The sequence below is a fragment of the Phaenicophaeus curvirostris genome, chromosome 16 (assembly GCF_032191515.1).
Source record: "Phaenicophaeus curvirostris isolate KB17595 chromosome 16, BPBGC_Pcur_1.0, whole genome shotgun sequence".
Lineage (NCBI taxonomy): Eukaryota > Metazoa > Chordata > Aves > Cuculiformes > Cuculidae > Phaenicophaeus > Phaenicophaeus curvirostris.
The window spans coordinates 9,506,822-9,527,153 of record NC_091407.1 but is presented as its reverse complement, the minus strand read 5'-3'; the positions used below and the strand labels follow the sequence as shown (position 1 = coordinate 9,527,153).

General features: G+C 45.4%; 1 protein-coding gene across 2 annotated transcripts; it reads right to left on the bottom strand.

Annotated features, from left to right (window-relative positions):
• Window positions 1–1,404: 1,404 nt before the first annotated feature.
• LCMT1 (leucine carboxyl methyltransferase 1) lies at window positions 1,405–20,015 on the bottom strand. 2 transcript variants are annotated; one of them, XM_069869826.1, is made up of 11 exons: window positions 19,890–20,015; window positions 19,228–19,319; window positions 18,558–18,679; window positions 17,046–17,122; window positions 16,319–16,380; window positions 9,437–9,539; window positions 7,514–7,634; window positions 6,648–6,749; window positions 6,152–6,243; window positions 4,009–4,106; window positions 1,405–2,338 (listed from the first exon to the last, which is right to left on the bottom strand). In XM_069869826.1, the coding sequence occupies exons 1-11, from the start codon at window positions 19,985–19,987 to the stop codon at window positions 2,316–2,318; spliced, it is 990 nt and encodes a 329-aa protein (XP_069725927.1). In that variant the 5' UTR covers window positions 19,988–20,015; the 3' UTR covers window positions 1,405–2,315. The 2 variants fall into 2 exon arrangements, with proteins under 2 accessions (XP_069725927.1, XP_069725928.1); XM_069869827.1 differs by having other exon boundaries at window positions 6,648–6,722.
• Between the last annotated feature and the right edge of the window lie 317 nt (window positions 20,016–20,332).

Below are 20,332 nucleotides of genomic sequence, written 5' to 3'. Positions count from 1 at the left end.
TTCATAATATCATGTCTTTGATCTAGCAAACGAGTTTGTAGGACGGCACACACCCCACCGGAGCAAAGCACTCATGTGAGTCAGAGCATCTGCAGGTGGGAGGCCCTCATATGCTCTAAGCTCATTAAAAGCAAGAAAAGCAACCTCCTGGTCTACAGTATGATCCAAGATGCAGTACTGATGGAGTCCAAATAGAGTTTGAAGATGGCAGCATCCAAATAAAAGACTGATCAGGATACAGACTTGGGAAAATAGCCTTTGGGGAAAGGAAAAGGGCTGGGAGGAGGAGAACGGGCTATGAAGTCAAGCTAAGTGCCTCAGAATCCCAACCCAAACACACAACTGCAATACAGCAGCTCTTTTAGATTATTATTTCATTTCTCCTCAAGCACAGAACAAGAAAGCAAAAAAACCCTAAACTCCAACATTTTAAGGTGGGACAGAGCAACTGCACTATGGGAATGAAATGTATTCAAAACCTCCAAGTGTAACAATGGTGTGAAAGCAGAAAGCAAAACCCAGGAGCTGCAGGCTATTCCACAGCACAGGCCAACTGCCTTGGCTTCCCAGGAGGCAGAAAGGTTCCTTAGCAAGTCGACTTCCCATGGAGAGAGTAGGCATCTGCCATGGGAAACCACCTAGCGGCAAACCCCGCAGCCTCTGGTTCCAGGGCTGGAGAAGGGACTTTGATGGTGAGGTGGAAAACCGAGACATCCCCTCTGGCTGTCTGCATCTGCAGAGAGGAGGGGCGGGAACTCAGGCAGACATGGGGGGCTCTGATAAGTCCAGACATTGCAAACACGCAGGCATGAGCACACCAAAGATATTATTCAGGAAGCAAAGGTGCTAAGCTACTTCTATAACTGCACAGCCCATCCCTTCCCTTTGGGGCAGAGGGGTTTTGCAAACACTTTGCAAAGACCGAGGACGAACACAACTGCAGGTGGCCCACAGCTACCCATGACTACAACCCCTGACTGAAAGGAGGGCAGTGAGGGAACAGCCACTTTCCTGGGCTCAGAAATTACGACTGTCACTTCCAAGAACCGTTTACTTTCCTTGCTATCTCAATAATCTCCTTTCCTACATCTCCAGATTCGATGGGGTTTGGAGCCCCTGATCCAGAGGGAGGTGTCCCTGCCCATGGCAGAGGGTGGAACCGAATGGGTTTTGAGGTCCCTTCCAACCCAACCCATTCCATGATCTCCAGTCCCAGCCCATGTCAACTCTTTCCAAAGCCAGGTATTCTCACATTGCAGAGTCACAGACAGCATGAAAATGGTTGCTAACACTTGCAACTGCTTTGAAACAATCCTCTTGGTAAGGAATTTGGTGAGAGAAGAAAATGTAGTTGCTAAACCAGGGTTAAATCAGTAATTTCTAAGGAATAAGACACTAGGCAAATTATAAATACTAAACATTTATTACTTTTTTTCATAGGAAGGTTGCAAGATTCAAACAGTAGTGCAAGGTTTTTCATCACTGTTGGGATTTTGTTTTGCTTCCTTTAAGAGGAAACAAAGAAGAATGAGAAACTGGTGTAAAGATACCACCAGAAGCAGTACAAACTTTGATTAATTTCTTTCTTACCTTTACCATCCCGGTGCTGAACTGCCAGCCAAGCCCTTCCTAGTTAAATGAAGTACTTTAACATCATCCAGTTTCTTGTACCTGACTGAACAAGAATCACAGCTCCCCTTCGTCTTTCACCCTGCCCCTACAAGAACGTACCCAGGACAGTGACAGCCTTGGAGAAACCGTAACACCTGGAGAAAGCCAAAGTGGCAACACTTCATAAACATAAAATCTGAACAGAATGAAAATCAACAAAATTGAACCTTCATGATCTGCCGTGCACAGTGCAGAGTTATCCAATGACACAGCTCATCAGCCTTTTTTCCACTTTCCTGTCACAAATACATTTTACACATCCACAAGAAGACAAAAGAGGAAAATCATATGATCCAAGAACACTTCACTTTCCATTTGAAACTAGGGAAGGCAAGCTTTTAAACAGGAATTACTGACACCTTATGGAAGTCCATCATTATATATCTGGGAATGGGAGGTGAGTCTTGCCTGATAACTGCTCACAGCAGGTAGAAAAGGTTCATTAAAACCACCCAATGCCAACAGGACAGTCGACATCAGCAGCACGCGTCACTTCCCATGCCAGCGCCGCTCCTGCAGATGCGCTGACTGAAGCTGGCACAGGCAAAGTCCCACTGGTTCTGTGATCCTCTCTCTGTGATCCTCTCTCAAGCAGAAGGCCCTGCTGCAGCTTCTGGGCCCACAGCCGCCCTCCAGCAAAGACATTAGAAGGTGATGTTTGCAAGGCCTGTTTGAAAAGAAAGGAGAGTGGGAGAGAAACAAGCGTTGATTCTTGTATCATCTGTACTTCACTACCGCTCAGACAGTCGGACAGAGGAAGAAGCATGCTTTCAGCTTAAACTTAAAAGGATTTGGTGGCAGGGAAGGAAATTAGGAAACACATTGATTTCTACTCTTTTAACCTTTTTTGATTGTGATACGGCAATTAATTGGAATAAGCCAATCTGAAGGAGTACTGAAGTTATTCACAGTAGAAGGAACAACACAGAGGCTGCTGACAAACTTAGGATGTGCCCATGAAATAAAAAAGAGAAAGCTGGGGAAAGTGCTGCTAATGAGGGCAGTAAATTTACTCTGGATAAAGCAAAGCTCCTTTAGATTAAGGCATATCCATGCGTCAGACATTATCTCCTTTGAGATTTGCCTTTTTGGATTTCTAAGCTATACTGCATCACTTAACCTCAAGTACCCAAAACTGTTCTAAATACTTCACTAATTACAGCAAAGTGGAGCTGGAGATCCCTGGGATGCTGGCTGCTACGAATAACGAACTTTTTGGCCATAGCTCCTCTGGAAATAAGTTCTGTATTGTAGTCACCACTTCTTAGCTGTAAGAAATCCAACAGAAAATATCCATTTCTGTAGCTCAGGACTGTTGAAGACACAAGACTTAAGTCAGCAGCCACCAAAAGCTGGCACCCCTGTCACAGCAGCAACAATGGGGTATGGGAGATCCAGCTTTCCCAGCTGAATCACATGCTTCATTATTCAGTCAGGTGGAGAGATAAGCAGAACCTCAGCAGAGATTCTATCTATTCACATTTGCTAAGGAACAGCAAATAAAATTTGTGCTTCGATACTGCTTTGCTGGAGTAAGGGAAGGGAAGAGATGGAGAAGGGGAGGAAAAATATATAAACTGGCAGGCAGAGAAGTTTTCTAGAAAGACTGAAGTCCCTGAAATTGCAGGCAGAAGTAGAAACAGTGTCCTAATCTGGACAAGTACTGGCTGTGGGTATCCATCCATCCCTCACCAAAATCACAACTCTTCTGGTTTTGTAATTTCTTAAGCAGCAGCAACATAGGTAAAGCTACATAAAGCATAAATCAAGCCTCTCTGTTTCAAAGAAATCCCAGTTTAGGAGAGGCAGAATTTTAAGAACAAAGGGAACATGTAATAGAGTTAACTTTGGAGGTAATTTTTCCCCTCCTCAGGGGAGGGGAAAACATGGAAAGCCGAAGTCTCAGATGGCTGTAAATGGGGACAGTGCAGAAGACGACAGGGCTAAGCAACACAAATTTATTTTTATGCTGTCAGGACACTGTGATTTCATATACTGTGTGCCCATATGGTGCTTTACATGCATAGGATTTGTAAACCTTTCAATTAACGCTGATAGTAGAAAGCAGGCAGTTATTTAAAGTAACCCATACGGCATCTTTCTGTATAAAAATTTTAACTCCCTTCTACTGGACAGGCTTCCAGTTGGGCAATTGAGATACCTATAGAAACCTTCAAAAGGTTGGGGAGAAACATTCAGGAGACACCACCTGGGAGGTGTTTGCAGCCCCAATGATGACAGAGCAGCAGTTTCTGCTGTACGTTGGGATACACAGCCTCAGCCTTTCCACGCAGATTTCAGTGTGCAGGGTCACCCCTAGACAGTGGAGTACATTACCCAGATTACTGCTGTCCTTGGAAGCCCAGCAGATGCAATAGTGCTGCATTAGTTGTTCAAACAGTTCCTTCTCGTCTAGGAATTCAAGTCCTTCTATTCTGTAGGAATAAAACAGCAATTGTGATTTAAGCTGGAGTCTAAGTTCAGTTTTTAACGTGCTCTGCTTCACTCCACAAGAGTGAAAGTTGTGGCCAACAAGGCAGTTACTTTTCTAGTAACGTAATACAGGTCTTTGCCCATAACGCAGCCACCACTGCTCCCAGCCTTTGCTACCCATGTAGGAAATAACTGACCCACAAGGTGTTTTCAACTTCTCACCCCTGGAATTTCAAGTAACTTCTCACAAACAGAAGTATTTCTCTTCCAACCCCTTTTACTGCATGTATCTGGTCTTGTGGGATTTAGGTAGACACAACAGCCTAAGGGAAGGAGATTTATCTTTATCGAAGTATTACAGGAAACAGCTGAAGATGGTATCTTCTCCAGACAATCACAACGAGTCCATATTATGTCTCAGAAGACTGATGGTGCAGCTTCTAACAGCTCTCCCACATGGGCTTATGATGAAGCACAAACCAAATGGTACATATAAGAGCTAAGGATTTGTTTTCCTAAAATGGCTCCTACCTAGGACTCTTAAAAGTAAGATTTTTGAACATCTATCAGCCAAATGGGAGAACTTCTCCCAAACTGTTCTTGCTTTAAAATGTTTAACCTGGCACTCCTCTCTCTCACCGTAGATTTCTTGAATATCAGAGTGCTTATTTCCCATGCTAAATATTTGGAAGGGCTGCTGCTGAGGATCACAAGAGGTTGAGGGGCCAAAGTTCCTAAATAAACTCACAGATGCACAAGTGCTGCAGGAGAACACTTTTCTAAAGAGTTTTACAAATAGAAAGCATTATTTGCCTCACTAATACTGAAGGACAGAGTTTATGTAACCTGTTTCTTGGCATTTGGAACAAGTGGAAGGAGCTGAACAGACCTAAGGCAGTCAAAAATGCTGCAAAATAAGTCCCAGCTATATTTCTCCCCAGGCACCATATGGTACAGTCACACAGTCACTGTTCCTATTTAAACACCCTGCAAGTTACAGGCTCACCTGTTCACTTCCATGGTTTGAGAAATTCCTATATGCGAATACTTGTTCTGACCAAGGTAACTTGTTTGGCTAATTGAAACTATAGTTAATGACTCACAGCAATTCACACTTCATATTGCATACCTAGTAAGTTACTCATTAAAAACAGTTTCCCCCTCTTCAGCTTTCCTTTAATGCATAAAATGTAACAAAATCCATGCAGATCACTGACTGGTATCACAGCCTTTCATTAGATTCTCTCTTTAGCGAGCTCTGTCTACAGACCCAGGCACCAGGCTCATGCCTGTGATGGGAATGTAAGATGCACTCACCCGTTGGAGAGTCAGGCCACGCTGCTGGGCACACCTTTCCCCTCTCTCCCTCTTTGCTAGCACAGTACAATAGGTCACAGCACCAACTTACTGCCTTGCCTTGGTTCACTATCTAAATAAGCTGCCAAGGACAAAGAGAGGGAAAAACATGACTGGCCATTTCCCACCCACTTGTATTAAAATGCAAATGTATAAGTAATCTTACCTCGGCCCACAAGACTGGAGCAAACAAGGAGGGTGGGGAGGCCCTGGCCCAGGTTGCCCGGAGCAGTGGTGGCTGCCCCATCCCTGGAGGTGTTCAAGGCCAGGTTGGATGGGGCTTGGAGCACCTGATCCAGTGGGAGATGTTTAAGCCTCTGCTCCACCCCTCTAGTGTTGTAAAGGCTGGATGTTCACAAGAAACATCTCAAGTACTGTGAAAACTCAACACAGCATTTCTGCAGCACTTCCTGTCTGCAAATTTCTGTCATGAGATGCTTTATATTGCACCCAAATAAATCATCACCGCTGCTAGTCTGCTTCTGGCAGCACTGACCCATGAATGTTGCTCCAGGCGTTACCCTGAAGGCTCTGCAACGCTTCAGACTGATCAGGCTGTCTGCCTAGCTAGCATCTGCACACAGCCTCCTCGCTGTCATACTGGGGAATCCTTCACTACATATGGACGTGAACTACCTTGGAAGTGGCATCTGAAGGTGACTTATGGCCGCAAGCAAGCTATCAGTAATACCTTTTGACATCGGCCTGTGGCAAAAAGCTGTACACTTTCATCATATCAATGGCACGTGCAGTTTCCCAGCCATTTAAAAGCAATCGTTCCCTCTGTAAAACAAACAGGCAGCACAGTTTTCAGAAGATTCAAGGAACAACACCAGAGAACAGTTTTTCACCCTAAGGACTTTGCAGGCCATCTGCTTGACCTGTGCTTTAAAGAACTCTTACACTCTTTTCTAAGCATCTGCTGCTAACCTCTGCACAGAGAGGACAGCGGAGATGGAGCTGTGCTTTGTATGACTGCTGAAACTATGTGATATCGAGCAACCACAGCATTGGGAACAGGGAACCACCATAATGTGGACAACAAAGGGTTTCAGCAGGCAGCTCCTGCCCACTCCACTCCTGCTCTGCTCACTACTCTGAGCCTCACAGAGCACACAGGGGCAGAACTACCAGACAAATTAATTAAGTTTAATATCAAGCAGACCCAGAGCTCTGCATCCCTTTACCTGAGCGTCCAAGGATCTGCAGACTTCCACTCCAGCCAGGTTACACTGTCGCCTCTGCAAGTTCTCAATCATGACCTGTCCAAACCGGTCCGTCATATTCACCTCAGGTAGAGAAGGAGACAAAAGTGTTCCCCCTTCCGAAAAGAATGTAATCGCAGTGAAAAGCAGTAACTTGGTTAAACTCTTGAATTGTCTATGTCACAAAAATGTACAGGAGAACATAAATTTTCACATGTCCTTATCCCAGGCCTCATCTCCCCCTGCCACAACCTCCTCAGCTACCTCACGTTTACACATCAGGTGCCAGTTTAATGATGACAATGCTGCTGCCTCTGCAGGCACAGAGACTCTGCACTGGGCACCGAAAACTGGCTCTGCCTCACTTGACAGCAGCTCAGTTCAGCTCCCTAACAAAGCTTTACAGCTTGACAGATCCTGTCACTAATTCCTGCTGCCACCCTGTTCCCCCGAGGCAGCATTTTGCTTCCATACAGAGAAGCTAAGTTCATGCTGATGTGATATTTGCTCCACTTTGTCAAAGAACACCAGGAGGTCATTATGCAATGTCATACACACACATCCAACACGGCATAGTTTATTTTTCCTCTCTCTAAACCAATATTCTATGGTTTTCTCCATGTGTGGATTAAGCCTCAGTTCTGGTTCAGTACAGCCCAGCAATAGTCTTTCAGAACAGTTCTGGGTTCTTTACAACGAGGTAACAGTTACAAAATAAGACACATTACAGAAACTGCTGTCTGTGCACAAGGACGGGGCCCACTCTTATTTTACAAGCAGTATTTGCACTTTTGGGAGTGATTTTTATGACTATAATGCAGGTCTAAAAAATGCCGATTTTGTTTTACCTGCTCATAGTTTATAAACATCGCCACTGGAAAAGTGCTTGCTGCCCACTTCAACAGGTTCGCAGATTGCTGCGGGGTCATGTAAACCAGGACACATTCCGCTACCAGAAGCGTTGGCAAGCTTTGAAACAAACACAAGAGCACCATTTCTAATAAAGAACAAGAAAAATCTAAAGAATTACTAGCAAGCAATCATTTCATGTCCCCAAACATTCTAGAAGAGCTGCCCTTTTTATGAAGTGGACATTGAGGACTGAATTAAATCAGTTCAAGCTGACTGGAACGTGGTTTTCTGGCAGCCGACAGGAGACTCCCACAGTTACAGGACAGAGATATTGGGAAACAAATCTCCCCGAAGGCAGCCGTAGGAGAATCTGCACTCTGTGAGTCTTCTCTAAACTGCAATAGCATGAACTGCAGTGCGTATTAAAGCTCATTTTGCAGAAGAATTGTACCCTATATACACCATCTGCACTCCTTTAGAGATCAGTAAAAATAGGAACAAAATACAAATTGGAAAAAAATGTTTTATCTTTTTAAAAAAAAAAGTTCTAAGAAGAATTTTAATTAGGCAAATTTGTTCAATATCTGTAAAATAAGCTGTACATATTATCAAAGAAAAAGCAATCTATAGCTTGCACATTGGCTCTTCCCCCTCCATCCACAAAAAAACCCAAAAATAGACATCGACACAAGTAACTTTCCTTAGAACGATGGAGTTTTCTTTTAATTGCTAGAATGAACAGGAAAAAGAAAAGTCACTGAAGCAGGAGAAATTCCACTGGGAGCAGCAACGTAGGCAAGCAAGGCAAGATTTCAGAAGATGGAAGTGTAAAGATTTAAATGGCAATGTGATGCATTCTGCTTACCCATCTGCTCTCTCCCACCCAGCCAGATAGCCGCTATTTATACATCCTATATTTGAAAGGTATGTCCATCATCCACTCCAAAAACTTAACTCCTGCCCCCTCCAGAAGCCTAACACTGAACAAGAAAAACCCCAGATATCGGCTCCCAGAATTAAGTTCTCAAGGACTCCATGGCAATTGCTTCATGTAGGGAACAATGTGGGGGGGAGGGTAAGGAGAGGCAAGAGAAAATAATTGCAAAGGTAAAACCCTGAAATAAAGTAAAATCAACAAAATTATCCTTCACTTCACTGACCAAGCTCCCAGACTTGTATAGCCATCACAGGATGGGAGGACATGCACTGATCCAGAGCCAGGTGCTGCCCATCAGGCAGCATTAAAGTGAAAAGCAACTGAACCAACCCTTAAGGAAGGCAGCTCATGAGATTTTGATATATCTCTAGTCTAGAGATTCCCCTTGAATAACATATGATTCTAGTAACTAAATTTCAACCAAATTCAAGCAAGGGGTAATTCTTTTGGAGATCTCTACCAGAATCAAATTCATGAAACTGGTAGGAGCTCTGAGGCAGAAAATGGCTGCAGGAACTCATCCTCTCCAGGGGAAGGGATAGGGTGGGAAGAGAAGGAATTGCAGCTGCCTGCCCTGCAACAAGAGCTTTAGCATGTGTGGAAGGATCATCCACCAGAAACATGTTTGCAAAAGACCCAGCTTTACTCCCCAGAGTGTTTTAAGAGCAAGCAGCAAAGAATTCTGTAATTTTGATCTTCCCAGGAAGGGGGAAAACGCAGTTTGCTGAACAGACTACGCAAGGAACAACCTTGCTTCAGACTTGGAACTACTAAGCTGCTGTGGCAATGCCAGCCCGCTTGGCTCAGCAAGGCTGCACGAGGTGTCTGAACACTTCCTTCTGCTTGAAGGGCTCAGGTAACCATGGCGATAGCATAAGGAGCCCTGGATGCAGATTCCGTATGACCGAGTCCGACTTTACTCTAGTCGGTACGCATCCACAGGCCCTTGTCAAAGAAATAATAATAAAAAATTATATCTTACTGTATATCCAGGTTATGTTTCTTTAGCTTTTCCTCCAGATCTGACGAGAATCGCAGGTCTGCTCCTACAATGGAATATCGACTGGAGTCCAGGCTGTGAGAATCTGCAGGTTTAACATTTTGAGAGATTGATGGTTACAAATCAGAGGGATCCTAAAACTATAAATTAAAAGAAAAAAAAACCCCAACCACGTGGAAACATGAATTTTAAGTCCAAGCAGCGTCCAGCATTGGAAGAGGCTGCCCAGGGGGGTGCTTAAGTCCCCATCCCTGGCGGTGGGTGGTTTAAAAGACAGATGGATGTCGTACTCGGGGACATGGTTTAGTGCTGGATCTCGATGGTTGGACTCAATGATCTTAAAGGTCTTTTCCAACCAAAACCATTCTGTTCAAGGATTCTATGAAAGTTTGTTCTGTTGCACCTAACAATGAACAGCTACCTCCTTTTTTTTAAGTATTACTTTCCCTTACACTGACTGCTGGGGTTTGCAGGTGGTGATGCGCTAGCATCAGACTCTGCACCAAGCCACTCTAATGCGGGTAGGTTATCCCAGCCGTTACCATGGCTTCAGGGGATGCACAGAGAAGGAAAAACGTGAAGATTAAAGGCAAGGTTTCTCTCCATTGTTTGTCGAGTCTTTTTAGATGACCCATCACATGTACATAAAAAAAATACTGATTTCTGAAAAACTAGTTTAAGAGTAATAATGTTCTAAATATTAACAATAGATCTAGCTATATAAATTAACAATATCTATAGCTTTAGGGTATATGAGTGCATCAGACAGATCTGGAGGTCAAAAGAAGTTAGCCTTCAGCCTTTCCATATGATCTAGTGGCAGCATTTAAGCGTGAAGTCAAATCAGAAAAGGTATCCTGAGAAACAACTATTCACCCTGGGAGCCAGCAGGCTGCAAGCTCCTGCAAAAGCTTTCCAACATGAAGCAGGAACTAACGCTGAAGTCAAAGACCCTTTGCTGCACTAGCAAAGCTGTAAGTAAGCCAGTAGTCACACGAATATCTTCTTAACAATAATCCTGACACCCAGCTGCAATTCATCTAACCAGCTGAGCCCAGACCCCACAGAAAGCATTTCTCAAGTCCAGCATCAAACCCACTTTGGGGACATGGAGTCCTGTAGGAACACACCAGAGCACTCTGTCACTCTTGAGCGTTACTGGAGTGAAGTCACGAGGACACAACAGCAGATAACTTCCCCCTCTTGCCATACGAGTGCAACAGAACAAGCAGTAAAATGAGCTAAACAGTGAAAAGCTCTGAGTGAGAGTTGAGAGCGGCCGTGTGTCAATACCTGCCTGCAGAAGCAAGCTCTGGCCCAGCTCTGTTTGCATCCTGCTGTGGACAAAAACAGCTCCCAAAGGGTAATATGGGAACAGACATCAGGAGCTCAGAAGAGAGAGAAGGAGAAACCAAGTGACTGAGTAGACAGGATGGAAGGGGTTTTCCGTTTCAGAAGAGGAGAAAAAAAATGGCAAGCGGAATAAAAAAGGCAATTTATTAAACTAAGCAGTGCTCCCGACATTCTGGAAGCTGTACCTCCACTTCATTTCCAAGTGACTGACTGGCAATGGCACTGGCAAGTGATAAGGGCTGTCTATCTAGCAGGAAATCTGAAAGGATCCAGAACCCAGAGCAGCTCATACAGAGCTACAAAGGAGAAAAAAAAAAAAAAAAGAAACAGACAGAAGGGGTGAAAAAAAAGTTGTGTTGCAAATGATTCAACATTTTGAGTCAAGGCTTCTTCCATGTGCATGTTCAGTAATAGCTTTACTACTTCCCACACCCTTCTATTTAAGTTATTATATCAAGGCCATGATAATGGCATCAAAAAAGCCACATGAAAACCCCACTGCACACTGTGAAGTGTTTCCGCAGCGATGAGTTTGCTGTCCGAAGATAGAGCACAGTGAGCATCAGCCACCCCAATTAGCAGGAATCAACGCAAGCTCCTTGTACAGCTGCGCTGACTTGGATGTATTGGTCTGTTAATAGTAACCAGAAATAAACTGCAAGGACTTTCAAGTGATGTGATAACAGAAATGGCACAAACACTTCACCCAAGGGGGAAGCAAATGCCTCTTGCTCACACCACATTGATTCAAGCACTTCGGTCACTGAGGAGCAGGAAAGAGCACAGGCAGCAACGTATTGTGGCTTCATCCATTCAACATCCTGTATTCCAAACACTAATTTCTATCCAGGTGCCAACTCTTCATGTTGGTTTTTAGTAGAGTTGTTTGCCATGATGTTCTTTTCTACTGCACACAGCTACCTCATGGTTTTCTTTGTGACACACACACTCAGCACACTCGGTTATCGACAAAGTTTCTCTCTTGCGCTTATCTGAATGGTTTGAGAAATTACAGATTCAGACATGCTCAGGGCTGTGGTTTAGCAGTGGACAGGTAAGGTCCGACAAAGATCCCAAAGGTTTTTTACAACCAAACAATTCTATGATTTCACGTGAGAAATAGAAGCGAGGGAAGAGTGATGGAGATGGAAAATGAGCCCCAGCACTCCTGCCCACACCATCAGCCCAGCAGGGACTCCCTCAGCCCAGGTAGACGCTCCTGCTACACGTGCAGAATGCAGTGGAGAACACTTTACTCTGATCACACCCCTCGTGTGTGTATTCTCCATGACACTTGGCACAGAAGTAACAGTACAAGTGATTCAAATGTAGACATCATTACAGGAACTGAATGACAGCAGGAGTCACCGTTGCCCTTTGACCTCACTGCAATAGTTTCCTTCACAGAAATGTGTCACCAGCCAGGAAATTCTCTGTTTTGTAGTTGCCACAGGCATTCACCCATTATCTTAATTCCAGAACAGTTTGAGCTGGAAGAGACCTTAAAAGCCCACCCAGTCCCACCCCTGCCATGGGCAGGGACACCTCCCACTGGATCAGGGGCTCCAAGCCCCATCCAGCCTGGCCTTGAACCCCTCCAGGGATGGGGCAGCCACCACTGCTCTGGGCAACCTGGGCCAGGGCCTCCCCACCCTAACAGGAGAACATTTCTTCCTAAGATCTCATCTCAATCTCCCCTCTTTCGGCTGAAAACCATTGCCCCCATCCTCTCCCTGCACTCCCTGATCACGAGCCCCTCTCCAGCTTTCCTGGAGCCCCTTTCAGTGCTGGAAGCTGCTCTAATGTCTCCCCAGAGTCTTCTCTTCCCCAGGCTGAACAGCCCCAACTCTCTCAGCCTGTCCTCATAAAGAAGGTGTTCCAGCCTTTGGATCATCTCCGTGGCCTTTTCTGGACTCGTTCCAAAAGATCCGCGTCCCTCCTGTGCTGAACCCATCTCCTGAAGCAGCAGCATTACAGAACTGCAGACACACGAAGCACAGGGTTTCCTATGCTACAAGAAGTCAGTTTTCTTTTCTCACCGTCTTCTCAGATTAGCGAAACGATTTCCTGGAAGTTTTCCAAGAGATACTACTGACTCAAACTGATTTCATTAGGATTTCATCCTCAGGCACCTTTGGCAGCTCTACACACAGCCAGCCCATGCAGCCTATGCTGCGCTCCCAAGGCAGGATGCGGCATCGCTCTCATACAGGCTGTTCATCAGCTACAACATCAGGACAGGGTATGAGCCAAAACACAACAAAAATGAGTTTGTCTGGCAAGCGCAAGATCACCCCCTACACAAGGCACACAAGGCACCAGGAGAGCAACACTCCTGACCTCTGTGCACAAGGAAGTTTGGAAATGTAGGGAAAAGGAAGTTAAACCAACGGGCTCCCAAAGCTGGACCAGACGGAGCTGGAAAGTATCCAAGTGGCACCGCAAGGTAACAGTTCACTGAGCGCAAACTGAACGTGTGAGGCGGCACGTGGGGCAGCACCTTCCCAGCATGTGCAACCATGTCATAAGTTGGATAGTGCCACTGAACTCTGAGAGCAATCTAACCTGGTGCTGTTTCGGCAATGTCAAATTACTGCACAAATTCACAGACTTCCCCTGGAGATCTAACATTCCCTAGGGAACAACAAGACTGCTCAATGATGAGTGTCATCTGGCTGCATTCAAGGGCAGAGGCCACAACTTTCTACGGCTGGATTGCAAGCCGTGCTGTTGTTGCTTTGTCCAAAGGGCTCAGAAACAGCAGATGTTTCCCTGAAGCTGCTGAAGCTCTCTATTAGCACCAGCTCCGGGGAATGAAAATATTTAGTGTGCGAAAAAAAGCAGTAAGAGAAGTCATGTCAATCACTATCACCAACTCCCAGAGCATCTGAACGGTCCCTGGTACACACGAGACAGCAGCATGGAACTGAACTGGGGACAGGGAAGACAGGATGGAACAACCTCCTGTCCTCAAGGTTCTAAAATCCTGGGCCATATCCACACCTCGAAACCCACTAAAAGCAGTAACCTTGGAAAAGCTGCTCCATGATGACTTCCCAGTCCCTACAAGAGGTGGTTTCCCCAGAAGAATGCATTGATCACTGGGTCAGACCAGAGGGCCCCCAGTGCAGAACTCTGCCTCTTACCAATGCCAACAGCAGCTACCGAGGGACAGAGAGAAGGCAAACGCCTACTACTAATATAGGCATCTATACTGTTCTTTACCTGATTTCCTAAGGAATCCTTAAATTTGATTTGGATTTCTGCACCATTACTGAGCCAACATTTCCACGTCTCTATCTACCACAAGTCCTAGATCTCACACACAGGCAGCAATAATCAGCCAGCAGCCCAGCATTCACATGCAAGGCACTAACTATTTTTTCCAACCATGTGCATCACTTTATGTTAATCTGCATTGAATTTATCACCACATCACTAATTTCACAAGATTCTTCTGCAGTTCTTTTACCACTCTGAAGAGTTTGGACTTGTCAACAAGCTGCCACTTACTAACCACTCTATTTTCCCAATCATCCTTAGTGTTGAACAACAACATATCCTGAAGCACAGATCTCCATCTCCCTCCATAATGAAAATCAACAACATATGCCCACCCTCCATCCCCAGCTCTATCCATATGAGAACCGTTCCTTCCCCCTACAACAACCACACCATTTCTTTGGCACAGTTGTCCAAACGCATGTTTTAAATCCAAGCACTGTATTAAGTGATGTCCTTTTCCAATACAACAATAGACTCCAGTAGGTTTGTGAGGCACAGCTTATCTTTACAAAAGCCATGTTGACTCTTTTTCAACATATTCTATTATTCCTGTGTTCTACTAAGGTCTGTTTGTCAGTTTCTACCAGTCTGTTCAGTAGAGACATCAGTCCTACTGGCTTGCGGTTCCCGGGATTTCTCCTGGAGCCTGTTTAAGTCACAGTTGTCACCCTCCAGTTCTCAGGTACTAAGACAGTTTTAAAATGAGAGGGTATATACTTGTCAGTAGCTGAGCAAATGCATTGTCGAGCTTCTTTAGACTTGTAAGAAATCTCTTTTGGTCTGTTTCATTTGTCTACTCTGCCTCCAATCTCCTGGTGGCACTTCCACATGAAGCAGCTACATTAATATGTCCTTAACTAAGAGCCCTGACATGGGTTTCACTCAGACTGACCGGTGGTTACTGAGTGCCAGTTCAAACCAGGATTCCACAACAGCCTCCCACCACCTCCACGTACCTGGACAAAATGCTACATCCCAAAGACGCAGCTGGTTTGCTGCACTAGATGTACAAACAATTGTTTAGTAACACAAGAACTATCAAACCCTTCTCATCAACCTTGTATTAAAGCATTTTCAGCAGTGCTGATGCCCTGTATCTCATCTCTAAGAGATGGGTTGTAAGAAGGTCTCTGGGCTGAAACACAGGGCTACTTAGAAGCCCTTCTCTGAGACAGGGCACTGGGCTTTCATCTTTTGAGATCCAAAAGTGCAATGGAGAATTCTGCCATTCAAATGACATCTGAAAGGTTGGCAAGTTAACACCCTCTAGTATGAAGCAATAAAACATGCACAATATGCATCAATAGACACAACCAAGTCAGTGCGTGGCAGTTCTGATCCGAGCTACAGCGCTGAAAGAGCTGTGGGGTGAAGCACCAATCCCTTGCCGCTGCAGCACAATCACACCTCCTCCCCTCCTCGCTCTTTGGAGGGCTCTGACCAGCCCTCCAGAGCCTCAGCTAGAATTGTGCCATTAAAAGCCCCCATACAAGTAATCATATCAGGAAACACCTCTAGCTCAGTTTTAGGGTCACATCCGCTTACACAAATTCACTGGTATCATAGATGCTGGTAATTACTGCTCCTCCTAAAGGGTCCAAGGCAGCTACTGTAGTGCAGCATCTGCTCCCGGGGCACTGAAACATTACAACAGAATGCAAGCTTTCTTCCACAAGTGAAGAGGTTTTTGAATTACAGACCTGACAAGCCAAGGCACTACAACCGTGTGACAGCACCTGGATCAAATAATAATACTCTTACTGTTAGAAGGCAACAAATGGCTCTAGCTCACTAGGGTGGACCTTGCAGGCTGCATTTCTTCTGTGAAGACTCCGCTAAATGTAACAACTTGTGCTTTTAATGAGACAGAAAGATCAAGGAAAACACTTAATAGATACTTTAATCCAGTAAATATGGCTATCAGTAGCATTTTGCCTTTTCTGTGGCAGAAAAGAAAACATAACTTAAGCTCCGCAGGAAAGAAAAAGAAAGAACCCAACAACTTTCTGGCAGAACAAAACCACTTCAAGAGAAGACATTTCTCCCCTGACAGATAACAAATGGGCAGGAGTCTGCAAAAGAAGAAAGAAGTCTCTTTTCCCTCGCAGTTCTCTGTCCAAACAGCATTTCAAACACTAAAAGCCTGCCCACATAGCAGAACAAAATGATCAGGAAAGTTTTAGAAGCGCTGCAGTACATTGCTGGGTTATTTTAACCATGACTCACCTATTAGAAGAGAGTCCCCTGAATGGGATTCCATAATTGGTTTTGACAGGGGAGGTTTTGATCTGTGGGAAGAAGGAAGAAGCATCTCTGAGCAGTCAAGCTTGTTCAACAGTGTGCTTACAATTTTACCTTTTTTTTTAATGTACATCTCTAAGTGCATGTATCAAAAACAGAGCAGAGAATATCTCTGCCCCCTACTGGAAACAAAACTGTTTGCAATTAGACTCAGTAATCGGCTGCAGTTGAGTTTTATGCCCAAAGACTTTTAAATTTTGAGGTAGTCTTTAGGAGACATCAAGACACGTTCTTCAAGTCTCCTCCATAAGCCTTAATTTATACATTCAAACAGAATATTCACGTAGGGTACCAGCGATCCCACCTCTCCAACTGCACAGGCGAGCCTGGGGAGTTACGACTGTCTTCAACAGTAAGAGAAGACAACTTAGTTGCCTTTAACCATTGTGAGGCTTCCACTGCCCATTATATCTTACAGAATTAAGAATAAACTCTGCTTTCCCCCCTAAAGCTTCCATGTATCAACTTCTTTGATTGAAATAGTGGCTGCACAGCCACGTGGATGATTTGCCTGCATAATGAAACCTCTGTTCTAAACCCTGGAACATGAAGAGTTTCTCAGAAGAGAGATTAAATAATCATAGCTTGCAATTCATGACACTCTGCTGAATTACATCAGTCTCGCATAGCTAAACACAAGCGTTGTACTTACTTGATATTATGTATTTTTCTTGCAATTATCATTGGAAAATCCACTTCAAAATATTTTCTAGGGAGAAGATTTTCATCCTGAAAATGGGAGTCAGACTCTAGCATTAGGGACATACAAGTTTCACACGCATGTGACAAGAAGATTTAACCTTAAGCCCTATACAGTTTTGTTTTAGCGTACAGAGGCACATGCAACAGCAGCAAGACTTAAAGTCCCACAACTTAAACTCCCCCCAAAGGGACTGAGACATCAAAACACTCCCCAAGCGCCAAGATTGTACAGTTTACGCAATGCAGCAAACCTAGACACTAGATCATGGAAAGATACATCCCAACAATGCATCATCAGGGTCTGGAAGAGCACAGCAACAGGAAACCACCACGACTTTACCACACATCCCCAGGACATTCTTCCAGGAAAGGAATCATCACCGTTTCGCACAGGTTCACACAGGAAGCGACCACATTCCACAATCTGTCCCCAAACCCGCAGTCAGACTGCAAGCACAGCAGCGTTCCCCTACCACAAACAAGAGGAAAACCTCTTCATTTCACACTGTCCCTACTGGACATGCTGATAGAGAAACTGTACCAAGTTTCTCCCTACACAGCAATCCTATTGTGATGGATACGTACTGCTGGTTCTGGCTGTCAGCCCCATGGGTTTCTGAACAGCAGATTAAATCAGCAGTCAGAGCACTGAGGTGCTTGGTTAACCGGGTCCTGTCTTCTCTACATTAATTACACCACACCCATTCCTTAAGAAGAAAGAATTAGAATTACAGGCCCCACATTAGCTTTTACAATTGCTGTTGCAGGGAAATTAATAAAACCATGTACTGACATAGCTGTGATAGGAACGCAGGGAAGAAAAAAGCTTCACAGCTCAGAAGAAATACATTATTTTCCCCTTCCACTGACTAAAATACAGTGAATTGCGACCATGCACTGGGTTTGGCCTCCTTGGGCTTTCTACCAGAAGCCAAAGTTTCAAGTGTAAATGCTAATGAGAAGATGATTTAGAGATGTGTTCACTCAGAGTGAAACCATCATATAACACCTGAATAATCTGATTTTTTGTGAATTACATACCTGCGTACAGACACACTTACATACAGAAAACTGACATTCAAAAAAATAATTCAGGAACACATAAACAGTGTCCTGTACTCTGGTACCTTATTTCTATTTTAATATAGGACAAAAGGCTTGAAGGCTTGAAGACTGCAAAGAAGTGGAGTTCAAGCCCTATTCTTGAAAGGCCACTAGAGGTCAGCTTCCTGGCACACAATTTTTGGTAGAAGGCCCTGAAAACAGCAGCCCCTGCTGCTCACTGAGGTTTAACACCAAGGTTTAAAGGTTCGTTTACAATCAAGCAGAGAATGGAGGAGAACGAGTCAGGGCAGCCTCACTGCACACCTCTGCACTGCCCTGTAGAAAGCAGTGCCCACAAGCCCTGAAAGAACAGCGCTTTGAATGTCCACAGAGATCTGCCTCCAGCCCAGTTGATTACCTTTAATCTCCAAAACAGGGTATCCATGCCAGCACCAAGATTTACAATTTGGCAGTTGCATTCCGTCTTCTTCAGAAAAGCTTTAATCAGGTAACTGACTCCATGAACACGGGCATAATAGCCTGGTAACAGGAAAAAGCTTGGTTTTAATTATTATTTTCATACAATACTTGATGTTTAGTGCTAAGATCTCTATGTAGTCCGTTTAATAACTGGTGTTCCTTAGGAAAAATACTGCACTCTAAAATACCCAAAGGGGCTGGGGTTGGTTTTTTTTTATTACTTACAAAACCTGATGCACCAATAAAACAGGATTCCTTGGGTAAACAGAACTTCTAGTCAAGTTCCACCTCAACCTAAGCAGAATAATGCTAGCTGGCATGTGCTTTTGCAGAGCCCAGAGCTGACACACCCCACCGTCGCGAGTCAAATTTTCTGATTGCTTTGTAGAGATTTCTGCACACTGAGGTGCCCCATTCCAAATGCAAAAGGATAAGAATAAAAGTGAAAAGATCATATGTGGTATAGAATTATTACGGTGAGGAAAACTTGTCTCATTCTTTCACATATTCCCTACAGCCTATAGTACCCAGCATACAGAGGCTCTGCCACGTGCTCTTCACGATCAGTGAAGTTTGCAGTCTTCACTCACAGTCCCTTGCCAACTTGCCTCGATTGATTTCAGGTGCTTTCCTCTCCTTGGCCTGCCGCACAAAATACTGGATGTACGGGTCCTTCCAGTAGCCGATGCTGACCGCAAACCTGTCCAGGGGAGGGGAAAAAATGGAATTATGAAACAAGGCCACTAAGATCGGCTCTGGAATGCTCAGAGACTGAAAGAGTCATAGAATCATAGAATAACCAGGTTGGAAGAGACCCATTGGATCATCAAGTCCAACTATTCCTATCAAACACTAATCCATGCCCCTTAGCACCTCGTCCACCCGTGCCTTAAACCCCTCCAGGGAAGGTGAATCAACCACCTCCCTGGGCAGCCTCTGCCAGTGCCCAATGACCCTTTCTGTGAAGAATTTTTTCCTAATGTCCAGCCTAAATCTCCCCTGGCAGAGCTTGAGGCCATTCCCTCGCTCTTACCTGCGTGCAGAGAAGGGTTAAAACCCCGCTAAGCACACAGAATTATTTCAATTAAGAAGTTATTTCAATTAAGGAGTTATAAGGAGTCTAGGAAACAACGTTGCCTCATGCCTGGGGGCCCTGTGGGCCCCGCTCTTTGCTCCCCGCCCCGGCTCAGGCCTCGCTCCCCTCGTCTCTGTAACCGGTTCCCCGCTTCTCATCCCGGGGACACCAGAGGGCCCCGCTCTCTCCCACCACCTCTTGCAGACGGACGCGTCCTCGCACGTGCCCCGCACCGCCTCGTCCGCCTCGTCCAGGCCGGCGGCGGGGAGCGGGTCGCGGGCGGCGGCCGCCATGGCGGGAGCGCGCGGGGCTGTTGGCCACGCCCCCTCTGGCTCCTGATTGGGCGCCGCGGGAGCGGGGGCCAATCAGGAGCGAGCACACTGAGAGGCCCCGCCCAGGAAATTGCACCTCCCGCGCCGCAAGGGATGCTGGGAGTTGTAGTCCTGAGGGCCGCTCGGACCGGGAGCGGCGAGCAGCGAGAAGGCGAGTCCATCCGGGTCCCTGGGAGAGACAAGGAGGATGGAGCCCCGGATGTTCCTTACCAGGCGGGGCCGGAAGTGGCGGCTGGTTCCGGCGTGGGCGGGGCCGGAAGTGGCGGCGGGTTCCGGTGTGGGCGGGGTGGCGCGCGGGGAGGCGGT

Excerpts from the sequence above, each read along its gene's own strand:
- LCMT1 (XM_069869826.1), bottom strand. The coding sequence starts at position 19,987 with ATGGCGGCCGCCGCCCGCGACCCGCTCCCCGCCGCCGGCCTGGACGAG. Across the intron at positions 18,680-19,227 it reads AGCACCTGAAATCAATCGAG|GCTATTATGCCCGTGTTCAT; the intron begins GCAAGTTGGCAA and ends TCCTGTTACCAG. Across the intron at positions 7,635-9,436 it reads AAACATAACCTGGATATACA|CTTGCCAACGCTTCTGGTAG; the intron begins GTAAGATATAAT and ends TTTGTTTCAAAG.